Here is a 22,901-nt window from a genome sequence, read left to right as displayed (position 1 = left end):
AACCTAATCTTCTAACATTTAGTTATTGGTGTGTGTTTTCCTTTTTGTAAATCTACCGAAGACTAGCCAAAAATATAAGCTGGATTTAGGGGTTTTCTCAGGACGATGGAGGGTATGTGGGCTGTGTCCCGTTGGCAGAGTGGTGGCAGCCCTTATTCTGATAGGAAGTGCTCCGCCGTTGGGGGACAAAAATAAATAAATGGGTTGAGGAGGGTCAGTTGGTGGGGAGTGAGAAATGTCTCTATTTTCATCTGAGGAATATGGGAGGGTACTAAAAAAAAGCATTGGTCCTAGCATGAGGAAGGTGTTTGGTGCTTTGCTTCAGGCTGCAAAAGGCTCTCATTGTCACTGGCATTCTAAGTTTGCAAAAGAGGCGGGTTTGGGTGGGAGTCAGAGAAATGGGATAATCTGGGAGGCGGTTGGTTCTTTCCCATTATCTTTGGGGAAATCGGGAGCTGTCAGCTTTTCCTGCATTTGTGGTTTTAGGGGCAGAGTCTCAGGGTTTTCTCTGTGTAGGCAGCAGGAACCTTTGCAAAATATCCTTGGATGCGGTCTCCTCTGTGCAGTGGCATTAATCACACTAATGATCAGGAAGAGCCTTTGTTTTGCCACAACAGCCCGAGATGCCCTGTGGGCGGCTGTGGAATTTCTTGGCAGCAGAAGTCAGGCTGCCTGGCGAGGGCAGGAACCCAAGTGAACAGGGAGTGACTCAATATATTGCCGGGCCCTGCCACACGTTGTCGGTGTCTTCACCTGTGCTCTCGGTCTGACTGGCAGGTTGTTTGGCTGCCTCCAAACTAGGATATACACTGCAGGATTCAGGATCAGCTGTGGTTTGGCAGGAGGGTCTGAACTCCAAAGCAGGACGGATGAAAGAAGAAGGGGAAACCCACGTAGCCAAGATATCAGGTACGGAGAGGAGAGTGAACAGGGGTACGTACATTTATTGGCTAACAGGGGCAAGGAGCTAACTTGGCCCAGTGGTTTTGTTTTCTGAGAAATAAAACGAAAGAAGTAACTTGTGAAATAAGCAAACATATGTACCGCCAGCCAAGATGCCACATTAGTGTAAAGTTGACTTTTGGAATGCATTGGCCCCATGTTTGGTGGAAGGGGAGAGAAGCAGAGTTTTAACCAAAGCCTAGTGCAGCTGGCAGCGGGGTGATTATCTTAAAAAGTAGTTGTGTTCTATGTTACAGATCAAGCACTGCTAGGAGATTCCTGGGAACTGCAGTTTGTTATGGTGCTGGGCGTTGCAGTTCTGTGAGTGGTCACGTACAGTTCCCAGGATTCTTTGGGGGGGGGCTTTATGCTCTGAGCCTCTCTCCAGCTTGCTGCCTTTATCAGCATACACATCCCTCTAGGTCACATCACAGACAACTCTCAACTCTCTGCTTCAAACACCGGATTTATCTTCTAACTTAACTCTGAGCTGAGGCTGGCACAGAGCCCCCTCTCCTTGGCTTTCTTAAAGGCCCATTACCTTCCCTCCTAATGGCTCGTCTCCCAGGTGATCTCCTGGACGTGGGGAGCTGGCTCCAGGGTTTAGCAGTCTGGCGTCCAGTTTAGCTCCCCAAGCCTTGACTAAATTCTAACACCTACTAGACCTAGGGAATTAGGGGAGCCTGGCACCTAGAAACCCATAACAATATGTTAGTGGCTGAAAGATTCCACTGTTGGGATTAGATGAGTGAAAACATGTGAGGAGAGGCAAGTCCGAAGGAAGGAATATGGGGGCTGTGAAAATGTTCCACCAAAGAAACATAAGACAGAAGAAAACTTCCAGAGACAGTTCTACCAGGTCTTGCTTCCTGTTGATAGGAGGCACCCGCACTAGACATTTAAAGCAATATCATACCACATACCAAAAGGGACCCAGGTGGCGCTGTGGTTAAACCACTGAGCCTAGGGCTTGCTGATCAGAAGGTCGGCGGTTCGAATCCCTGTGACGGGGTGAGCTCCCGTTGCTTGGTCCCAGCTCCTGCCAACCTAGCAGTTCGAAAGCACGTCAAAGTGCAAGTAGATAAATAGGAACCGCTACAGCGGGAAGGTAAACGGCGTTTCCATGTGCTGCTCTGGTTTGCCAGAAGCGGCTTTGTCATGCTGGCCACATGACCTGGAAGCTATACGCTGGCTCCCTCGGCCAATAATGCGAGATGAGCGCGCAACCCCAGAGTCGGTCACGACTGGACCTAATGGTCAGGGGTCCCTTTACCTTTACCTTTACCATACCACTTTAAACTGTCATGGCTTTTCCCAAAGGATACTGGAAAGTGTACTTTGTTACGGGTGATGAGAATTGTTAGGAGAACTGTATTCCCTTCACACCGCTACATTTGCCAGATCTCCTTGGGAAGAGGGATTGACTGTTAAACCACTCTGAGGATTGTACCTCTGAGAGGGGAATAGGGGGGTCACCTAACAACTCTGGACACCTTTAAGAACCTACAGTCCTTGTGGTGGCGGGGGCGGAAACATAGGTGCTTAGATGTTGCTTTAAATTCACATGGAGCCTTAGGTCTGCTTTGTAACAGTTGCATTTGTATTTACCATATATACTCAAGTATAAGCCTACTTTTCAGCACCAAAAATGTGCTGAAACAGCCACCCTCGGATTATATTAGAGTGAAGCGGGCGGCGGCAGAGAAAGGCACAGGACCGGGGGTTTGGAGAACTGCGACTCTCTGAACCCCCGTCCTATGCCTGCTCTGTGTGAGGCGGCGGGGAGGGAGAAGTGGCGAGGAAGGGATCCTTCCTCGTCGCTTCTCCACACACACACCCCGCCGCCAACAGCTGGGAAAGGCATAGGATGGTATTTATTTTTGTTTTTGAAATTTACTAGTAGCTGCTGCATTTCCCACCCTCGGCTTATACTCGAGTCAATAAGTTTTCCCAGTTTTTTTGAGGTAAAATTAGGTGCCTCGGCTTATATTCGGGTCGGCTTATACTCAAGTATATACCCTGTTTCTCATATTTTAAGACATACCCATAAAATAAGCCATAGCAGGATTTTTAAGCATTCAAGGAATATAAGCCATACCCCGAAAATAAGACATAGTGATAGGCGCAGCAGCAATGCCGGCCACGGCAGGAGGAGGAGGAAAAAAATAAGACATCCCTTGAAAATAAGCCATAGTGTGTTTTTTTGAGGAAAAAATAAATATAAGACATGTCTTATAATATGAGAAACACGGTACGTATATAGTAATATGCATAGAAATAACACACAGAGGAAGAGAGGCCCACCTACATGGCAGCAGATCCAGTACCTATATCAGAATTCGAGAGAGAGAGAGATCTAATACTCCAAGCTTCAGTCAACTCAGCACAACACAACTCCCTCTCTGTGTCCCCGTCTTTCATTCAGAAACAAAGGGCACTGCTGCGTGAGCTGCTCACCGAGCACGTATCCTGATTTGTTTGCAGGGAGATTAGGCAACAGCTGCATGCACACCATATCTTTAAAGCACGCACCCCAAAGTAATCCTGGGAATTGTCGTCTGTACCCTCACAGATCTACAAATCCTAGCTCCCATAACAAACTACAGCTCCAGGGATTATTTGGAAGGTGGGGAGTGATGTCACATTATTTAAATGTATAGGGTATATGCAGCCAGAAGCTATTTAATGAATATTCATTCTGATTTGCTGGTGGAGTGGTTAGATGACATTCCTTCAAAGGAAGTGTCATCCTACATTTCCCAATAGTTTTGCTTATCACAAAAACTCTGAGATTTTGGGGGAAGCGGGTTTGCTGAGCAAGGCCTCAGAATCGACAAAAATTGTGCAACCTGAGTTTGCAAGTGTTTGACTGAAACCCATCCAGCAATTTTCAAGAGTCTGGAGGTGCTCAGAGAGGCATTCCCAACCGCCAAGAGATCGTCTCCTATTAGTTCCCATGAATGAAACATCAAGCAACCATCCTGGACTACAAACCAGCAATCTGCCTGACAAAGGAATATTCTGCTAGCAGCTGTCATGCTAATGTTGAAGGAAGTAAACAGGCCTAGCCCTGCAATCTGGGCCAAGTGACCTGCTTCAAGTGGAGCAGATGAAGGCAGGGACTATAATGCCTGAAGAAGGCCTCAAGGCCTCTTGAAAGGTTGGCCTTAGCTGTGGGTAAATCTGAGAAAGGGGGATGTTATGTACTAAGTACATACCTAGTACATAACAGGGGAGAAGGAGACAGAAGGAAAGAAACTGATGAGGGAACAGGCATGAAGAAAAGAGTGGACAAAAGAGGATGACCGTGAAAGTCAAAAGGAAATGGAAATGCGGAAGAGGGGAGGAAGGGAAGTCCAGTGCTGGCTGGACCAGAGGTTATCAAGCTTGAATCACTGCAGGATTATGGGGCTGGCATGCTTCAGAGAAGGTTTCCCCAAGCCTGGGTTGTTTACTGAGGTTTCACTCTGGAAAGGAACAGAAGGCTGGAGACAGAAAGCCAGGCGTTAGCAAACCTGGCAGGTAAGGCTTAAACAGGGCACTTCCAGACCGCCACAGTTTTCGGTTGGGATTCGATCACATACCTGCCAGTTAAGGTTGCCCAATTGCAGTTGGTCAGGAGGCCTTGCACAACAAACCACTTTCTGAAATGTTTGGATTTTTTTCCGACAAGGAAAGCATTGGGGAAATGCTTTGGAAAGTGTGGCATAACTCCTGCTTGAGGCAAGTCATCTAACCTCCGCACGAGCAAATTGGGTTGCATGTAGGATAAGCCTATCAATGACAACAAGCCAGTGTCAGAGGCAATAAGCCTCTGAGTACCAGTTCCTGGGAATCAGAAATTGCATACAAAGTGTCCTGATTTTCCAGGGACAGTCCTGGAATTACAAAAGCCACCCCGGTTTTTCATTTGATACTGCAATGTCCTTATTTGCCCCACCAGCGTTGAGCTCAGGGGGGGAGAATGAGCTGGCCACTGCTTGCCAGCCTTCCTTCGGCAGCTTGTAGCCGCTGCTGGAGAGCAGGTGAAGAGGAGGAGAGGCTGCCGCTACCGCCAAAGCCCAGCCTTGCGTGACAGCCAGGGGCGAACGGAGCGGAGTGTGAAGAATCTTGATTTGATTTTTTTTAATATAAAAAATGCTTTGTGCATCTGCATCTAATCTCACCCCTTTCTAAAATTTATTTATTGGTGTGTGTTTTTCTTTTTGTAAATCTACCAAAGAATAAACTAAAATAAAACCAGGATTAAGGGGTTTTCTCAGGACGGTGGAGGGCGCCTGTGCTGTGCCCCGTTGGTGTCATGGTGGTGTCACTTCTGAAAGGAAATTCTCTTCGGGACGGGGACAAAAAAAAAGAGGGGGTGTTGCGCAGGGTCAGTTGGTAGGGAGTGAGGAATGTCCATTTTCATCTGAGGAATGTTGGAGGGTGTGATATTAGGAAAGTGTTGTTGCGCCAGGTCCTGTGTGGCCACTGTGAGACCAGGCAGCTGTCAGGGACCGTGCTGCGGAGGGCTGCAATGAGGAGGAATGGTGGGAGCCACCTCCTCCTCCCTGCTCTGCTCCTGAATCTTCCCAGGAGCAGGAGGACAGTATAGATTTAGAACAGTGGTTTGCAGAGGGGCATAGTTCAGAAGGCAGAAGCTGGCAAATACTGGATGGGGAACAGCTAGCAGAAGAAACACGAAGAGAGAGAGAGTTAACAGATTCACAGTCTCTGGATAGTATCCACCCCCCATCTCCAAATTCACAGAGAACTCAGAAAATGTCAGAACAGAAAGCACAGAGGCTACAGGCCCAGAATACAAGATGTAGGAGTGACGTAGATTAATTAGGGACGGAGGGGGGAGTGACCCTTATTTGGGAGCACCTCCATTCTGGGTAGATGCTTTCTTTTGTCCTTCGCTGTGTTTATTAAAGAAACTAACTGGTAAGAACTCCTTTCGCTTGATCTGCTCATTTACAGCCATGGTGGAGGAAGCCGATTCCCCAAAGCCTGACAGCTGCAGGACTAGATGGGCCTTTGGCCTGATCTACTGGGGCTCTTCCTGTGTCCTCAAATCATCCTGGAAGCCGAGGAAGAGAATTCTGTGCTTTCCCCCTTCGCCCCACAGCCCAGTTTGGCTCAGGCTCACCCCAAATAACGCAAACACACTGACTAGATTCGGTGTGGGGGAGGCAGGAGGCCTTCCATGGGCATCGCTCCCCGAACAAGTCCATCTTCTCTATGTCACAGTGCATTCTCCCCATTTTTTTTTGTGATGAGCCCAATGTGGCTAACACCCAGAAGGAGAGGGCAAGGCAGGTATAGACAGCCATTTCCTCTCTTCGCTTGTGTGGTTGCTTGCATAGGACAGATGAACAGGAAGTGAGGGCAAGGAGGGGGCTAAAGGCTCTGAGGGTCGGCAGTGGGGCCCTTGTTGTGGAGTGTAGCTCAGTTAATGCCCAGTGGTACCAAATCCAGGTGCTGGCCCTGGGTAGAATTCCAATGCAGGTTTCTGCCTGAGCCCTAACCTCCCCTTTCCCACCCCTACCCCTGTCTCTCCACAGATGTCCATCATCCTCTCAGGTCTTATCCATCTCTTTCGGCCATTGCTGTCCTCCCTCTCCGGTGCACTCGACTGCGAGGGCTTGAACCCATGGTACTTCCTGCTGGGCCTCCGCATCATGGCCATCTTCTTCGCCAACGGCCCCTGGGACAGGATCAAAGACGACACCAGCTGCAGTATCGTCGAGCCCGACCGCGACCTGTCGCGAGAGTTCTGCACAGCCCTGTGCTTCGACCAACATTTCCCCGTCTCCATCGGAGCGACGTGGGCGCTGGTATTCATCGCGTTGATCCTTCTTGTAGGGCTCCTGCGGCTCACCACCCCCAAGGAGAAGAAGAAGAAGAAGAAGAAGAGAGAGAAAGAGGATAGGGATAGAAGGGAAGGCTTGTCCATTGTTGCCACAGCATCCCACACTGGCGCCCCTGACATATCCACAATCTACAACGTTGGGCGCGGTGGTCTCACTAGGCACTATGGCCACGAATTCCACCACAATCTCCACCCTGCCCACCATCCTTACTATACCCACTGGAATGATTGGCACGGGGGGCATGCGGCCCCCATGGCCGAGGGGTATGGCCCCAGTGTGAGCTATGGTCCAACAGACACTAGGCCGGACAAGATGGCCGCACATCAAGGCCACATGCGGCAAACCACTGCGGCATCCTATTGCGGCGAAAAGGAGCAGTGCCACGTGGCCACCAAGAGCACCCCGGCCTCCCTTAGCGGCTCACCTTACATAGGCAAAATGCCCCCTCAGTGTTGGTCAGGGGACGAGCACAGAGAGCCCCTCCATTGGAGATATACCGACCCTCAAGACTCGGGTGGTTTGGCTAATGACGGGTATGCAATGGGCATACCTAAAAGATACATCGGCCAAGGTATTCGTGAAGGTGGCAAATACAGCACGGCCACCAAATGTAAGTCAGACACTGAAGGCAGCATGGGCTACGTCCCCGCCCATCCCAGGGTAGAAGAAAAAGCAAACATGGCCATCAAACGCAGGCCGGCTCAGGGGTGTAAGGTGCACGTCCAGCGCCATGTAACCTTTGACGCCACAGGCAGGAGTGATGGGGACTTTGGAAGCAATGTGTGCAACCAGCCGTGGATGGCTGGAGACTCCCACTGCAAGCCCGTTGGCCAGGCAAAGGTCATGGCTGGACCAGGCACGGCTGCCAGGCCGATGCTGTGTTACCATGGAGACACGGCCTGCACATGCACCGAGGCTGAGCCATGTCACGCGACCCCGCCGGGTGAAGCTGCCCACCACGACGACCGACACAGAGAATCTTCTTCTAGGCGGAAGAAGAGGCCCAGGATCACTAACATCTGTGGTGTCCCCCTCTTTGATATCTGGGTGGGACTTATCCTTGCCTTGGAGATCTCTTTCCTCTGTGTCATCTTCATCTTCCAGATGCCCAGGCTTTTGGGTGCGTATTGGATATGCACCCCGTCGAGTGCCAGGTGCCAGCAGAGGATTGAGTGTGCTGTGAGGGGCAGGGCTGAGAAGCGGGTGGCGCTGTGGGGGCTGGTCTTCACCTCCGTCCTTTTCATCATCACCTGCGCCGGCTACTTCCACCTGCGGATGTGCTGGAACGAGAGCTGCCAGAGAATGTGCGGGGAGAAGGAAGAGGAAAGCCACGAAGAAGTGTGCTCGGAGGAGACGGAGGAGAAGGAGGAGGACGACAACAGCAGCAACAGACGGCCTGAAGTGGGGGTGTGAGAAGGGTGGCGAGAGGCCCAGACAACCACGTCAAGCCTCGGGTCACAGGCTCGCATCAGAACTGAACGTTCCTCCATACAAAAAGAAGTCCCCTCTCAGGAAAAATCAAAAGGAGGATTCTGGGAACTGTAGTTTGTTGAAGGTGCTAAGGGTTGTTGGGAGACCTGTATTCCCACCCCAAAGCTACAATTCCCAGAGTTCCCAATGAAGAGGGATTGGTTGTTAATTTGCTGTTTAGGGAAGTTTTAAATGTTTGATGCTGTACTGTTTTTAATATTCGGTTGGAAGCCGCCCAGAGTGGCTGGGGAAACCCAGCCAGATGGGCAGGGTATAAATAATAAATTATTATTATTATTATATTATTATTATTATTATTATTGCTCTGAAAATTGCAGTGGGGGGGTTATCAGCCGGAGCATACGGGAGCGCAGTTCTGGCACCTCTCGCATGGGCACCATTGTAGGCCGGCGCTTCGCCTGCCCACTTCTGTTGTTGGAAAGATCTTTGCAAAGTTTAGACTTTGCTTGATTTTCTTGCGCTACTGGTAAAGAGTGCTAGCAATGTATTTATTTTACTTCCTTTCCTTTTTTTTTTAAATGTGCCATTTCAGTGCAGTGCTTATTTGTGACAGCTCACGCTGGTTCTGCGAATGGGGAGTACCAATTAGTCGAGAGAGATTTTTGTGGTAGATGAGAGTGCTATAAAATTAAAGGTTGTTATATGGGCCGGGTGAATGCTAATTTGGATTGTCACACTGCTGTTTATGAAGCAAGATTAAAAAATGGGGCGGGGGGGGGGGAGGAGAGAATAAAGCAAGATGCTTCCTGAGCCATTTCCCCGCAGCAAGTTAGCTATAATGACTTCAAGAAATCCCTTAAGATCTGGAATCAAAGGAATGTAATTTGGATGAAGTTCAGATGAAGGAGCAGAATGAATGCATACACACAGAAGGAAGGATAATTTCATTTCTTTTTAAACCACAGCACGCTCATTAGTTTAATTAGCCTCTAACCAACTTTGAGCAAAAGGGACGAGTTACAACTCCTTTGAAAGCACAGTCAAGAGGTAAGAAGTACATACAACCGCCACCCTGAAACTGTGCCCCACCCCAGCCTGTAATAAGAGCGGGCAAATCAACCCCAGGGTTGATTTAGGCCCCTAATGCCTTCTCCTGTTTACCCATACAGGTGAACAACCAGTTTCTATTAAGGAGAGCCCAGGAGTCCTGGCATAGGGATCCTGCAAACTAACTGTATGCAAGACAAAAACACCACGAGCAGAAATTAGAGCAATTCATTCCCGCGTTCTGAACGCCGCCTTTGTTTTCTTTGAGATGAAGAGCTTTCATTAAATCACTTTTGCACCTTCCTTGGCAAGATTTGAAAGGTTCAAATCGTCAGGATATGAATGCTTAAAACCATTGTTTGATTGTATTCAATATCAATAAACTGAATTTTAGTATTATACAATATAAAAAGATGGGTCTACTGCGTGTCACTCGGAACTGATTGAAAATAGTGGGTTTCGACATCGTTCCAAACCACGCTCCAAAAAATTAAACCAAAGTAAAACTTCTTTATTGATATATTTTGATATGGCAACACACACAAAATAAATCTGTGGGGGGAAACACAACAAATTGATGCAAACAGCAATTGAATATAAAGTGAACACTACACAGGGTTATCAAGAGGGTGAATGGAGGAGAGCCAAGTTGGGAAAATGGCAGATGGCCTCTTGCACAGCTCTTCCTATTTATTTCATTGGGGCTTGTGCGGGCGAACACTGTTGCAGATTATGACCTGCAGCAGAAATTTAAATTGGAGCAAAACCGGGATAATTGCCATGTTTTCTCCTCCAATGAACTTTGGAACCTGTAATTCTGTGAGGATTTTAAAGCATCTGTCTTGTGGTGGTGCCCTAACACTGGCTTTCAGAAAAGCAATAAAAAACTTTTGGAGATTCTTTGGTTTGGTTTCCCTAAGTGCCTATTCACAAAAGTATCGTTAACAATTTGGTACTAATAAGTATGAGATGATTACCACATATTATCTCAGCCAAAACAACAGTGTAGCTTCTTTCATCTTAGGCAAACAAATTTTGTATGTGGCATAAGTATTTGTGGATTAGAAGCCACTTCATCAGATAAAGAGGATTCAAGTTATTAATTCATTTGTCTCTATGGTGCCTTAAGCCTCTTTGTTGTTTTTGCTGCTACCTCTCAGGAAATTGTTGCCTCACACTCCAAATGAGTTAGAATCCTCAACTCCTGGTTAAATAAATCACGGAGAACTCTCTCCAATGCCTTGATAATTGGTCCAAAGAGGCAACAATCTGTAATGTTGTAAACCCACTTAACTGTAATGGTTATCCAGAAATAAATATTGCCCATCAGTCTGGCTACACTCCTCCTATCTGTGGTCTACTTTAAATTACAAGCATCTATACTCTGCTTACCCTGGAACAGATCCTGGAGAATTGGCTAATAAGGGTTCGTTCACTGGCTGCTTGAAAAGATGTACTTTTGATATGATACAAAGCAGTAAGCTGTCTGGTTGGAAAGATTTGGGATGATACCTGAATTACGGTAAATAAGAAGAGTGTCCATATGTCCACTGGCCTATATAGATTTAAAGAATAGGGTTGGGATATCTGGTTAGCCTATTCGCACTTCTGCGCTAAAAGTCCCCCGCAAACTGGTTCTGATAATAGGGCTCATCGCCCACAACTATTTTCGACGTGGTGGAAAATTGCAGCAAATTTGACGTCGTCAATTTACCCTCTTTCTGAAAATGGCGACCAAGACTTTCTGCTACAAATAGAAGGCCCTTGTTTCTCCAGCACAACCTCCCTCCTCTTTGTAGCCCTGGATTTTCCACCTGCACAACCACACCAAGCTGCGAAAAAGCAACAGCTCAAACCCCTTGTCTTCTAGAAGGAAAAAGAGGTTTGGTGAGACTAAGGCAAAGGTGGCTGGGAAACCAGGACTCCTGGTTTAAGATCACTGTCTCTACCTTGCAGATACCATACAAACAGGAAAAAGGATGTGGTCGGAAACACTGGTGATGCAAGCGTTTCTCTCTTGGGCTCCTCTGCCCTTCCACCAGCTCCTAACGGACCGGGGAGAGGGCCAATGGAGTGTCCTAATCTACTTGAAGGGGGGTAGAAAGGGGCATACAGTAAGAAGTGTGTCCTCCATTGGTCATTGCGGAAGAGGCTACTCCTGGTTAGCTGGGGGTGGAGATAACACGATCTCCTGAGAGGACTGCATGGTGGATTCTGGGAGTTTACCATTTGCCTGCCCAGAAGCCTCTGGGCTGGAGCCTCCGCCAGCATCTCTACAAAGCAGTTTCTGGTTCTCCTCTCTCTCTCCTTTCTCGCCTATTTCCTCCATGGCTACTGAAGGCACCCTCGACTGACGCTTGCCGGAGAACGTGATGAGTGTGTTGCGCTTGGTCTCCTCCTCCTTTGCAGGCGCTGCCCCTTGCTCGACATCCCGGTCCAAGGCCAAGTCGTCTGGCAGCGCTGCCTGTCCTGCCCACCTTTCATTGAAGCTGGTTGAGCCAGAGCGGCGCCTTCGCCTGCAAAGGAGGACAGCAATCAAGACGATCAGGAGCAGAAGGGCACAGAGGACAGCGGCCACAATTATTCCAGTGTGGTTCTTCTTCTCCTCAGGGCTTGCTCTTGGGACACGGGCAGTGCCTGGTGTTTGGGGGACAGCTGTCGTGGTTGGGGGCCGCTGAGCAGGCCGAAGGGTGCGGTTGTCAGTCGTTTTGGTGTCATCTAACACATCTTGTTTTGGTGTCGGACTTGGACGTGCTTCACCCTTGGTAGTCTGTTTTGAATTTGACCTTGGTTTGAGGCCGAGTGAACTTCCAACGGACGTCTTGAGAGGGGCTGTTGTTGTATTGAGAGGGTTCGCCATGCCACTGGTTGTACCAGATTTTTGTCCCACAACAGCTGCTTCCATGGTAGGGCTGGTCGCAAATTTTTGTCCCACAACAGCTGCTTCTGTGGTAGGGCTGGTCGCAAATTTTTGTCCCACAACAGCTGCTTCTGTGGTAGGGCTGGTCGCAATTTTTTGTCCCACAACAGCTGCTTCTGTGGTAGGGCTGACTGCAATTTTTTGTCCCACAACAGCTGTTTCTGTGGTAGAGGGATGGATGCTTGATCTATGGTCATCTTCATCTGTGCTGCTATCTTGGAGAGTAGCCTCTGCAGTGGTTGCTTTTAGAGACGTTTTTTTAGCTGCAGCAGTGGACTGAGACAAGGGGAGAGCAGAAGGCTTGGCTGGAGAGGGTGAGGTTGCAAGCTCTGTGCTCACCCTTTCAGATGTGAGACCTGGCGTGGGGGTAAAGGAGGTGCTCCCCACAGGCCGTGTGTTTGAAGTAGCAGAAACTTGCCCATCAACCTGTGCAGCCACGGTCAAAAGAATAAGGATGCCAAAGGGCATGCCGTAGCCAATTATTTGCCTGAGAAGGGATCGCGTTTCCATGGTGGCAGAACTCAAGAGGGCAGGGCCTGCTTGGCTAGTGATATGTAGCGGAGCAACACGGAACAGCAACCTGAGAACAAAATGTGAAAAGTTTTTTTTAAAACATTTTTTCCTGGAAGATTGCACTGAAAGGAGAGAGGAGTAAGAGGATATCTCAGCACCTGGGATTTTTAAATTAGGGACACGTGAATCCTTCTGATGGGTTGGGAACTTCGTGCTCAGATCATGTGGAGCTACACATCATGGACATCTCCTAGGCCATTGTGTCTTGTTTGGCGCCTGGCTCAGGGCATCCCAGAGAAAAATTCCTTTCCAGCGTTTAACAAGGTCTGGAGCTGACCGCACCCTTTCTCTAGTTTTGCAAACTAGTTTTATTTGGTGAATTGATTTGTATTGCTTTAATGTAAATGTTGTTCGCTAGTAACATAAAAGGAAGCTGTCTTATATGCAGTCAAACCACTTGGTCCATCTAACTCAGTGCTCTCCCCACTCACTGCTAATGGCTCTCCGGGATTTCAGACAGGGATCTTTTCCCCAGCCCTGGGGGTTAAACCCTGGACATTCTGCACTCAAAGCAGATGCTCTAACCACTGTGCTATCAACCTTCCCCAGCTGCTTTGAAATGAACATGATATATGCTGGATAAGAGAGAAAAAGCAAGCAAGCAAGCAAGCAAGCAAGCAAGCAAGCAAGCAAGAAAGAAAGAAAGAAAGAAAGAAAGAAAGAAAGATGTATGCAAATCTAGGACAGAAGCCATAAAAGGATGTATTTGTGGGATACTCAGTCCCATATAACCAACATGTTGTTGTTTAGTCGTTTAGTCGTGTCCGACTCTTCGTGACCCCATGGACCATAGCACGCCAGGCACTCCTGTCTTCCACTGCCTCCCGCAGTTTGGTCAAACTCATGTTCGTAGCTTCGAGAACACTGTCCAACCATCTCATCCTCTGTCGCCCCCTTCTCCTAGCTTAACTCTAATTAATGCATGAAGGGGTTAAGACCACAGAGTAAGCTGTCCTGCCAGGCTTAGGTCATTCTCCCTCATCTTGGGAGAAAGGGTTATCAAGCCTTGTTCTTCCCATTACACCCTTTGCACTCCTGCAAGCAAGGAGGCTAAGCTGGTTGCTCCCGCTTAGCTTCATGGCTTTCTGCAAACTGTCCTTGTGTTTCTAGGCAAATAAACATTCACCATAGCTGTCAAGTTCTCCCTTTTTTTAAAGGGAAATTCCCTTATGCTGAATAGGCTTCCTCGCAAGAAAAGGGAGAACTTGACAGCTATGCATCCACCACTTTGGAACCTTAGTTTTACTGCCTGTCTTTTTCTGACTCCTGTATGGGAAAGCACATGAATCTGATCTTTGAAGGTTTAGTATGTAAACCATATTTAACTTCCCAAACATGTAATTTCTTTCTGTGCTAAGGGAAGAGGAGGACTTGGGAAGCATCTTGGAAGGGGATATTTCAAAGATCCAACAGCCTTTATTTCCATGCTTTGCTGTGTATTTTTAAAATTTCAAATCTCTGCTTGGGTTTAAAATTTCAAATCTCTACTTGTGCCAAACATGGATCTTGGCATCTGTGAATTCTCTTTTAAACTAGACAACAAATGAACCAGCAGTATTTTCAAGTGAGATGCATGAGAACGTAAAAAAAAAAGGGGGGGGCTCCAATCAAGAGGAATTCCTAAGGAATATGGTGGACAGGAGCACTCACTATTTTGTGCCTGGGGATTGGGTGAGGGCAGAATTGCCTACAGCCGTTCTAGAAAGGATTACCATAAGGCAGGAGTACCAAGCAGACACATTTCTCATGTCTGAAATCCACATACATCTGCAGGAGGGCAGCAAATGATGCATCACCAGAAAAGGAGGAACTGCATCATTCAAAAAAAGTTAACAAACGATGGCACATATAATTAATATGCATAGCTGAAAATTTAGAATTAATGATGGGGAGGGGCTGAGAAGAGAAGAGAAATGTTAATTGTGTGTTTCATGATCCACGGCCAGTTAAGCAGGGGTGGAGAAACACAGCCCAATGTCGACAGGTGGGCAGGGCAGCCCATTTGTCAATCATGTGACATCACTGAGGTTTCATGTGATTGACAGGCAGGTTGTCCCTCCCACCTGTCAAAATCTCTTGTGTGAGGTTCCCAAGCGCCCGGCGGCCAGCTTGACTGTTGGGTGCTTGACCCTTTGTTTATTTTTTCCAATAAATAATTTTTATTGAGTTTTCAGTTTCTTACATTTCCAAATAAACGTTTTACAAACTTTAAAATATCCAGTGACTTCCCTTTTTCTCCTTCCATGGTTCATATTGCATAGCATACATTCCTGCATATTTTACTATAACCATTCAAAACAATTTTCCACTTTTACACCATTCAAATGTTAACTCTGTTGAATGCTGCCAGCGTTTTCAGCTAAGTACAATTACCGTATTTTCCATATATTCAATAAATATGTTCCACTCTTCTTTAAATATACGTTCTTCTTGTTCTCTTATTCTGTGTGTTAAGCCTGCAAGTTCTAACATCTTAAGTTGGCAATCCTCTTTACATGGGACCTCGCTCACTTTCCATTCTTGGGCTAACTGAACACACTGTTGTTGCATACATCAATAAACTTCTGGCACCTGGGAAATTCTGTTCGGGTTATTCCCAACAAAAAGGACTCTGGTTTTTTGGAGAAGGAAAACTTAAACATTTTTTTCAACTCATTATAAATCATTTCCCAGTATTCTTTTACCTTTCTGCATGTCCACCACATATGAAAAAAGTTCTTCTCATTTCTTTACATTTCCAACACGTATCTGATTCAGCTTGATACATCTTAGCCATCCTACTCGGAGTTAAATACCATCTATGAATCATTTTCAAATAGTTCTCTTTCAGAAAAGAACACACAATCAATTTCTAATCTCTTTTCCAGAGTTTCTCCCAGAGGTTTAAATCTATATTGTGTCCTATATCTAATGCCCAGTGTGGAGTGCTTGACCCTTTGGGAAGTACTGAACATAGGGCTGGAAAAGTATCTCCCCCCCCCCAAAAAAAATCAGCTAGTAGAGGTGGAGATAGCTCAGATTTTGCAGGTATCAACAACATGGAGGAGAACTCCTTTGCACAGCCCATGTTCACAAAATGCTTCCAGAACAAGACACAGGAGCACATCTTGCTTGCAAAGGAACAAGCGGGACTTTCCTTTAAGCTTCCAGTAGTTACTGTGAAGTCACATCTGGGCATCGTTTGGGGGGGAAACAACTCTCATGGGCCAAATTGGGACCTGTGGCAGGTCAGGTTTGGCCCATGGGCTGGTGGTTCCCCACCCGATTGAAGGGATCTCTTTTAAGACTATTAGGGTTCAGGGTCTAGATTCGAATTAGCTCACTGTGCCACTTGGACGGGACACGCCTTCCTACAGAGGTGCCATTCAAACAAAGGGCTGCTGTCCTCTGTAAAGTGGGAGACAGGACCAGTTTATTTCTGCAGCCTTCTCAAGTCTTACCCCCAAATCAAATTAAACTAGGAAGAACTGAAAGAGCAGGAAAGGGCGGGGAGCAAGGCTGATGAGGTTTGGGGGGGGGGAAGGAAGCAGGGATCGGAAGAGGAAGGTGTGGAACGAGCCGATAGTTGAGAAAGACAAGTGAGGAAGACCACAAACGAACAGGATTCCATGCTCCAGATTTCCTCTGTGGTTTTAATTTGAATGCATTATAGACACGAGCATTTTTTTTTTTAACATTTCAGAAGCTGTAGATTGCATGAGTGATGGCTCAGAGCTCAGCGGTAGAGCTAAAGATGCCAGGAGCTGCAATGAAAGATGAGCCCTATCAGACCAGGCGTTGTTCGGGACCTGGAGAGAGGCTCTGTATATATATTGGGGTGGGGTGGGGGGAACCAGAGAAGAGTCTAGAATGGAGTTGCCACCTTTGGAATCTCATTTGTGCTTATGCATTTTTCAGAGTTATATCATGCCTGGGCTCTTTCGGGGTAAGAACTTGCTGGATCAGGCCAGTGGCCCATCTAATCCAGCATCCTGTTCTCACTAGCAGTCAGAGTACAACACCTCTACTCCCCCCTCCTGCAGTTTCCAGCAACTGGGATTCAGCAGCATTACTGCCTCCAACAGAACAGAGTCACCACCATAACTAGTCATTGATAGCCTTGCCTTCATGAATGGGTTTAATTTTCTTTTAAAGCTATCCAAATTGGTGGACATCAGAGCTGTGGCCTAGCTGGTGAGGGCTGCCCAACTCAATGGTTTGGAGGGACAAAATCTCCCCAACCAGCAGGGCCACACCCAGGATTTTCCACTCAGGAAGAATAACTCATTTTGCCGACGGAAGTGGCCTGTAGTACGAGCGGCAGAGCTAACCGCTCACAACGCCACCTCGCCATCCAGTACTAACGGGTAACTAGGGGGAAGGAGGAACCATTCAATCCTGCCCTCATTTAAAGGCGAGCCTACCTAATCCGCACTTTCTGAAACAATACATGAACTAAAACACAGCCGTCCTTTGCAGCTCGCCACTTTTGCAGCATGGTTCTCCAGCTGAGTCACATGTACAGAAATGCAACAAAGTGTGCACACAAAAAATGCACATGTGGGTGAAAATATTGTACAAAAATGCATTCTATTGGGGGAAATTGCTTTGCAAAAATGTGTAGACTAGGCACAATTGCATGCAAAAATAAAAATAAAAATATGTATATTAGGAGAAATGGGCACTGAAATTTTCACCCACACTCTTTTTTAAAAATTGTCAGTTGATGTGGAAATGTGAAGAGTTGAAGATATGAGAAATGGAGAGAAACTGAAAATGGGCAGATATACCCACCATTCCTTCCCAATCCAGTGGGTGTGGTCAGAGGCAGTGGGCGCTGAGTATAGGGAGCGGTTTAGCTGTGATATAGCAAATCGAGCAGAATGGAAGGCGAGAGGTGGGGCTGTCAAATTTTGGCTTGCAAAGGATGCCACTGAAATTTGAAAGAGCAAAGTCCCGCTCTTGGTGCGCCAAAGGCACATGAGTCTACTCCCTTATGGATGCAAAGAAGGCTCAATGCTGATCGGTGCCTGGATGGGAGACCAGCTGAGAACTTACATGTACACTGCCTTGAGTTCCATAAGAAGAGAAAGGTGGGATACCATTGTAAGAAGGACAGTAGGAGTCAACCCAAAACCTGCCGAAATCCCATGCTGGCTGGATGCTGAGGAAGACAGCAAGCAAATGGCCCAGTCCTCATGCCCACCCAGAAGGAGAGGCTAGCAGAGACTGCGACTCCTTCAGCTCACTTGTCACATTTTCCTCACTCGCTCAGTGAAGGTTAGCAAAAGGCGGTGGCAGCCAGGGCTGGCGGTTAGTCCCCTGGTCAGGAATGGGCCGTGACACCTGCTCAGCCATACCATACCCTCCAAGACCTTGAAGCCAAAATCCAGGACGCCATCTTCCTGGGCTGCATTTCCCCATTTTTTATCATGAGAACCTCATGGTCATTTGGGTTGCTATGATCTTGCATGATTTTGCACCATGCCCCTTCGTCGCCAGTATTAAATTGTGGGTAAGCATAGCAGACGACACAGCAATCTCTCCAAAGCAGCACTTTATTTGGAAGATGGAACAGAACTGAACTGCATTGCTGAGCCGGCCTGCTTTTATAGAGGCTGGCTCAAACAATGTATCAAACATAATTCAAAGTTCCCTCCTAAAGTTCCCTGCTAAAGTTCCCTCCTAAAACAACTGACAAGGACCTGAGGACCTGAGGGAAAACTATATACACTAATACATAACACCCCCCTCCAAAAAAAGAGCACTCATTTGGGCAAGGCACCCAAAAATGAGTGCTTGGGGATACCTTGTGAGATCACGTTCTGAAGAAAGTGCTTTTCTGGGGGTGGGGGGGATTGCGCCACAAAACCATGCAAGATCACAGCAACCCAAATGGCCACTGTTCTCTTGCGATAAAAAAAGGATGCCCCATTTTCCCCTGGGACACTTGTGGGGTATGCAATATCAACTTCTGATACCTCCACCGTGCCCCAGAGCTGGGATTAGGAATATGTGTGTATATGTGTGCCTGTTGAATAGGAAGCTGGCAACTGGTGGTGGCTATGAAGAAATTTCTTCAGACAAGGGACCGTTTCCTCTCATGGGAACCTGGCTGCTCTTCCATATCAACAGGGAAGACTCAGGCTAGGCTTTCCAGAAAGAAACATCCAAGGGTGCAGCCTGGAAAGTTATGATAGAGCACATGACATAGTATTTGAGGGAATACTTCAAGGGCAAGTGGTATTGCTGAGGGAGCTGGGTGATGCAGTGGAAGCTGAAGCCCACTGAGGGACATCTTGGCCAAGGCCTGCTCTGAAACCTTAAACTAGCACTGCCCAAGGCCCTACCTGCTGCCACTTGCAGCTGAAGAATTTCCCTCACGTACCAAGTCATGTGCCCAGTGCAAATATCCTTGCCAACCAACTTGGCACCACAGTAATTATGGCCATTAGAGAACTACTTGTAAATTCAGAGGCTCCTGGTTTTTTTTGTCACCCTGCACCCTTGAACGTTTCCTTCATCTTAACAAGCTGCCAGGCTCCTACGAAAGGAGACAGCCCTTTAGGTATCCTTGTCTGACACTGAAACATTCTCTTAATGAGATAATTGGGTAGAAATGGTGCCTGTGTGCTGCTGTGTGCGTTGTGTACGTTTATTATATTTCTATCCTGCCTTTCACAGGAAACCACAATGTGCCTCATGGAAGGAGCATAAAACAAAAATGGGTCAAATGAGGCCAATGGAAGGGGCCCCACAAAATGGCTGACCACTGAGAGAACCTGGGGAGAGGAGGGGCCAGGTGGCAGTTGTGTAAGATGGGTGGATGGAAAGGGCCGCTCCCTCTTCCTGCCACAGCCTGATGCTTCTCTTTCTAGTGTTTTTCTCATACTGCCATAATTAATAGAAATAGAAGCAAGCAAGCAAGAAAGTCGAAGGATCAGTGTTGTTCCAGCGGCCAGCCCAAGAGAGTTCTCTGCCTGAAGCATTGCTAGGCCCAACCCTCTAAAAAATATTGCAGTGCCATTTGGACACCCATTTCATGTGTTTCCCTTGGTGTCTTTCTAAGAGGGCAGGCTCCAAGTCAGGGAAAGATCCTGGTATAATATTCCTTCTAGAGCAGTTTATCCTCCACCCTGAGGATAAAGGATGATTATAGCTGCCCATTTCAATTTCTCTCAGTTTCCCAGTCTTAAATTAACATCTTTGCATTCCCACAGCAAATTGCAATCTGTTTTTTAAAAAAATGCTCGTGAAAATTCCTCAGGTTTTTTTAGTGCAAAATCCTCTCCAAAAACCCACATTTTTTTTGTAAGCGGTTTCCCATAATACAATGGATTTTTCTACATTATATTTGCTAACATATGCATTTTTATGCCTACTGTATGCTAACACAGGGTTCCCAAATTGTGCTTGCGGACTACCAGTGGCTCATAAGCTTCATTCAGATGGTCTGTGGCATCTCCACAAAGGACACTTGCACTCTGAAGTCTATCAAATCCTATGGAATTTAAAGTGCAGTACTGTACAAACAAGTACAGTATAACAAATAAAAGCAGCAACAAAAATGCAGCGTCTAACATGGTGCATTGCAATTGCTACAGCAGGCAGGGGGAAAAAATAACCAAGGGGTCTGTCAAGACCCTCAACAATTCATGTGGGAGGTGGAAAATTGGAGAAGCACTAACATATGGATTTTTGCACACCTTCTAGGTTTGGAGATCTACATTGCAAAATCCGGAAAGGTGCAAATTCCAAAGGATAATTCATTGTGCATTGGCTTGAGAAGCCTGGATTAGGAAGTTTCTCATTAGAATGCAAATAAATCTGAATTTCTACCTCATCCCATCCCCTGAGGGGCCAGAGAAGTGCCATGAGAGGCTGCCCTGAAAGAAACTTGTCCTCTCTGAGTGCTTTTCCTGCGGTTTTTGGGAGGGGGATTCCCCACATCTCACCACAATGGACCATCCTCTGTCAGTTCCTGCGTAGGAAGCTCAGACAGGAGATGCCAAGTGTGTGTACATTGTGCCTCCTCCGCTGCGTCTCTTCTGAATCTACTGTGAGATATCGTAATCTAAGGCGGGTGTAGGGGAAACATGAGGGCTGCGCACTTTCACTCATCCACGCAGCATGGAACCTGTGACTTATCACTATAGAAAAAGACTTCACTATAGAAAAAGACTTCACTATCACTGACTTTCCATGTTTCGGCATGTGTTATTCACAAGCAGCGAAGAGTTTAAGAAATGCGGCCAGCACCCAGGAAGGAAAATGTGGCTGTAGACTATAAAGCTATATAGCTGCCTAGATTATAAGGGTGAAATCAGAAACCTGATTTAGCCCTCACAATGCAGTCCTGTGGAGACTCCTGTGCCAACACAAGTCATTTTGCCGCCTGAAGCTGAGCCCCAGAAGTACCACTTCCCTTCTGTTAGGGCCGGCACTTCAAAAATTCAAATTCCTGTCTTTCCCCATCTCTCTATCATGGTCCTGCCTGAAGCAGATTTCTCTACTTTGCCGCTTGGTCGAGATGTTGGGTTCTCTGCATAAAGCAGCCTCTTTTCCACTGTTCTTCCAGCACTTTCAGCTCTTAATCCCAGCTCAGGGCAGACTACTTAGCAGACAAAGTGTTTGATTTAGAGCCATGTTCAAATCCCGCCTCAGCTAGTCGCTAACCTACCTCACAGGGCTGCTGTGAAGATAAAATAGATGCCCCACAGAACTTCTTCGAGGGATGACAGGTGGACGATACAACAAACGCACTTTAACAATGCACCTCTCATTTCCGCAGCCGCCACCCCACCTTCCCCACAACCATTTCCACCCATCCTGCTCCCCTCTACCTTTTGCTTAGGAAGGCTTCACACAACGCTGGTCCCACCTTTTGAGGGAAGGTTCTTGTGGGGCAGGCCTCAGCTTTGCCTTTGCCTCGCCAATTTTCTGCTTGGCCAGGCAGGAAGGAGTGAATGAAACCGAGAAGGAGGTGGCGGTGGAGAAATACTGAAAAAGAAGAAGCAACCGTTAAATGCACACAGAGAGAGGAAGTGGTGTAGTCAGCTTGGCAATGCATCGCGGGTGTGAGAGGGGCCTTTTTGGCCCACATTGGGATATGTGGGGGGACCGAGAGGCTCTTGGAACCAAGGACCTCCAAAGTTATCCACCCTCCCACACAAAATGCCAGGGCGGCAAATGTGAAGAAAGGGTGCCTCAGAGCTCATGCAGAGCGCACTTGCCTCTCCAGTAAGCAAGCCCGATCAGCCCCTGCTCAGCTCCGCTTCCTGCACCCTACAGCAGAGGAAGGCGCAACCACAGAATGGCCGAGGAAAATGAGATTGATGGGCTTGCCAGGCAAGCAGACTGGCTGTGCAAGTGGGTGGTGGTTTTCAGACTAGGGCAGTAACGTTCCTTTTTATTCATCTAGATATCAGTATGGCATCCACAGGCTCCCTGAAGCTGGCAAGCGCTTATCTCCTTTTGCACCTGTCAGAGGTTGTTATGGCTACTCTTGAGTAACGACTTTCCACATACTTGTCTTTAACAGATTCTTTATTGGTGCACGTTATTTACAGTGTAGAGAGCTGTCGGTTTCATGTCCTCTCATTCCGTTTCAGAATCCGGCACTGTCCCTTTTCGCGACTTTGACCAACATAACAGCCTCGGGACAGTGAATCTCCTCCCCTTTCTCCTCCTCCTTAATTCTGGTGCCGGGGGGAAAGGGTCTACGCTCCATCTTTTCCCTGTGCCCCCTTTCCGCCTCTCTCTCTCTCCCCGCCTGTGGAGCAGGGGCTCTCCCATGCTGCCGGAGACCTGGCACTCTCTCTCCACTTCCTGACTAGCCCCTTCAGACCCCACACTTTCATGGCTGCTTGGGGATGAACTGCTCCTGATGAGAGGGGGAGGTTCTCTGTAATCTCTCCCCCTTACAGCACCTCTTCCCCTTATTGCTGTGGGACTGGGTGGGGTATGTGTGGGTGTGGGTGTGTGACTTCTCTAAGTCTTCCTCCCATCTCTAGAACATTCAGACCTGATAATGTCTCGGTGGTTCCACTTCCACCATCTTTGGGCAAACCGCAATGGAGAGGGGTCAGTGTGGTATAGTGGTTAGAGCATCAAACTAGGAGCTGGGAGATCAGGGTTCCAATCCCCGCTCGACC

The 22,901-nt window shown here is 47.5% G+C and overlaps 2 protein-coding genes across 3 annotated transcripts; one reads left to right on the top strand and one right to left on the bottom strand.

The window, feature by feature from the left end:
• Positions 1-423: 423 nt before the first annotated feature.
• Positions 424-9,697, top strand: LOC118094484 (uncharacterized). Of its 2 annotated transcripts, none has more exons than XM_035134966.2 (2): positions 424-909; positions 6,489-9,697. In XM_035134966.2, the coding sequence occupies exon 2, from the start codon at positions 6,489-6,491 to the stop codon at positions 8,208-8,210; it is 1,722 nt and encodes a 573-aa protein (XP_034990857.1). In that variant the 5' UTR covers positions 424-909; the 3' UTR covers positions 8,211-9,697. The 2 variants fall into 2 exon arrangements, with proteins under 2 accessions (XP_034990857.1, XP_060137662.1); XM_060281679.1 differs by having other exon boundaries at positions 424-933.
• Positions 9,698-9,765: 68 nt separating this feature from the next.
• On the bottom strand, positions 9,766-21,992 carry LOC118094485 (mucin-2). Its single transcript, XM_060281680.1, has 3 exons — positions 21,981-21,992; positions 21,629-21,747; positions 9,766-12,775 (listed from the first exon to the last, which is right to left on the bottom strand). The coding sequence occupies exon 3, from the start codon at positions 12,703-12,705 to the stop codon at positions 11,428-11,430; it is 1,278 nt and encodes a 425-aa protein (XP_060137663.1). The 5' UTR covers positions 12,706-12,775; positions 21,629-21,747; positions 21,981-21,992; the 3' UTR covers positions 9,766-11,427.
• Positions 21,993-22,901: the final 909 nt, after the last annotated feature.

This window comes from Zootoca vivipara, chromosome 13 (genome assembly GCF_963506605.1).
Source record: "Zootoca vivipara chromosome 13, rZooViv1.1, whole genome shotgun sequence".
NCBI lineage: Eukaryota > Metazoa > Chordata > Lepidosauria > Squamata > Lacertidae > Zootoca > Zootoca vivipara.
Note: the sequence above shows the minus strand (reverse complement) of the source record. Positions and strands in the feature narration are given on the sequence as shown.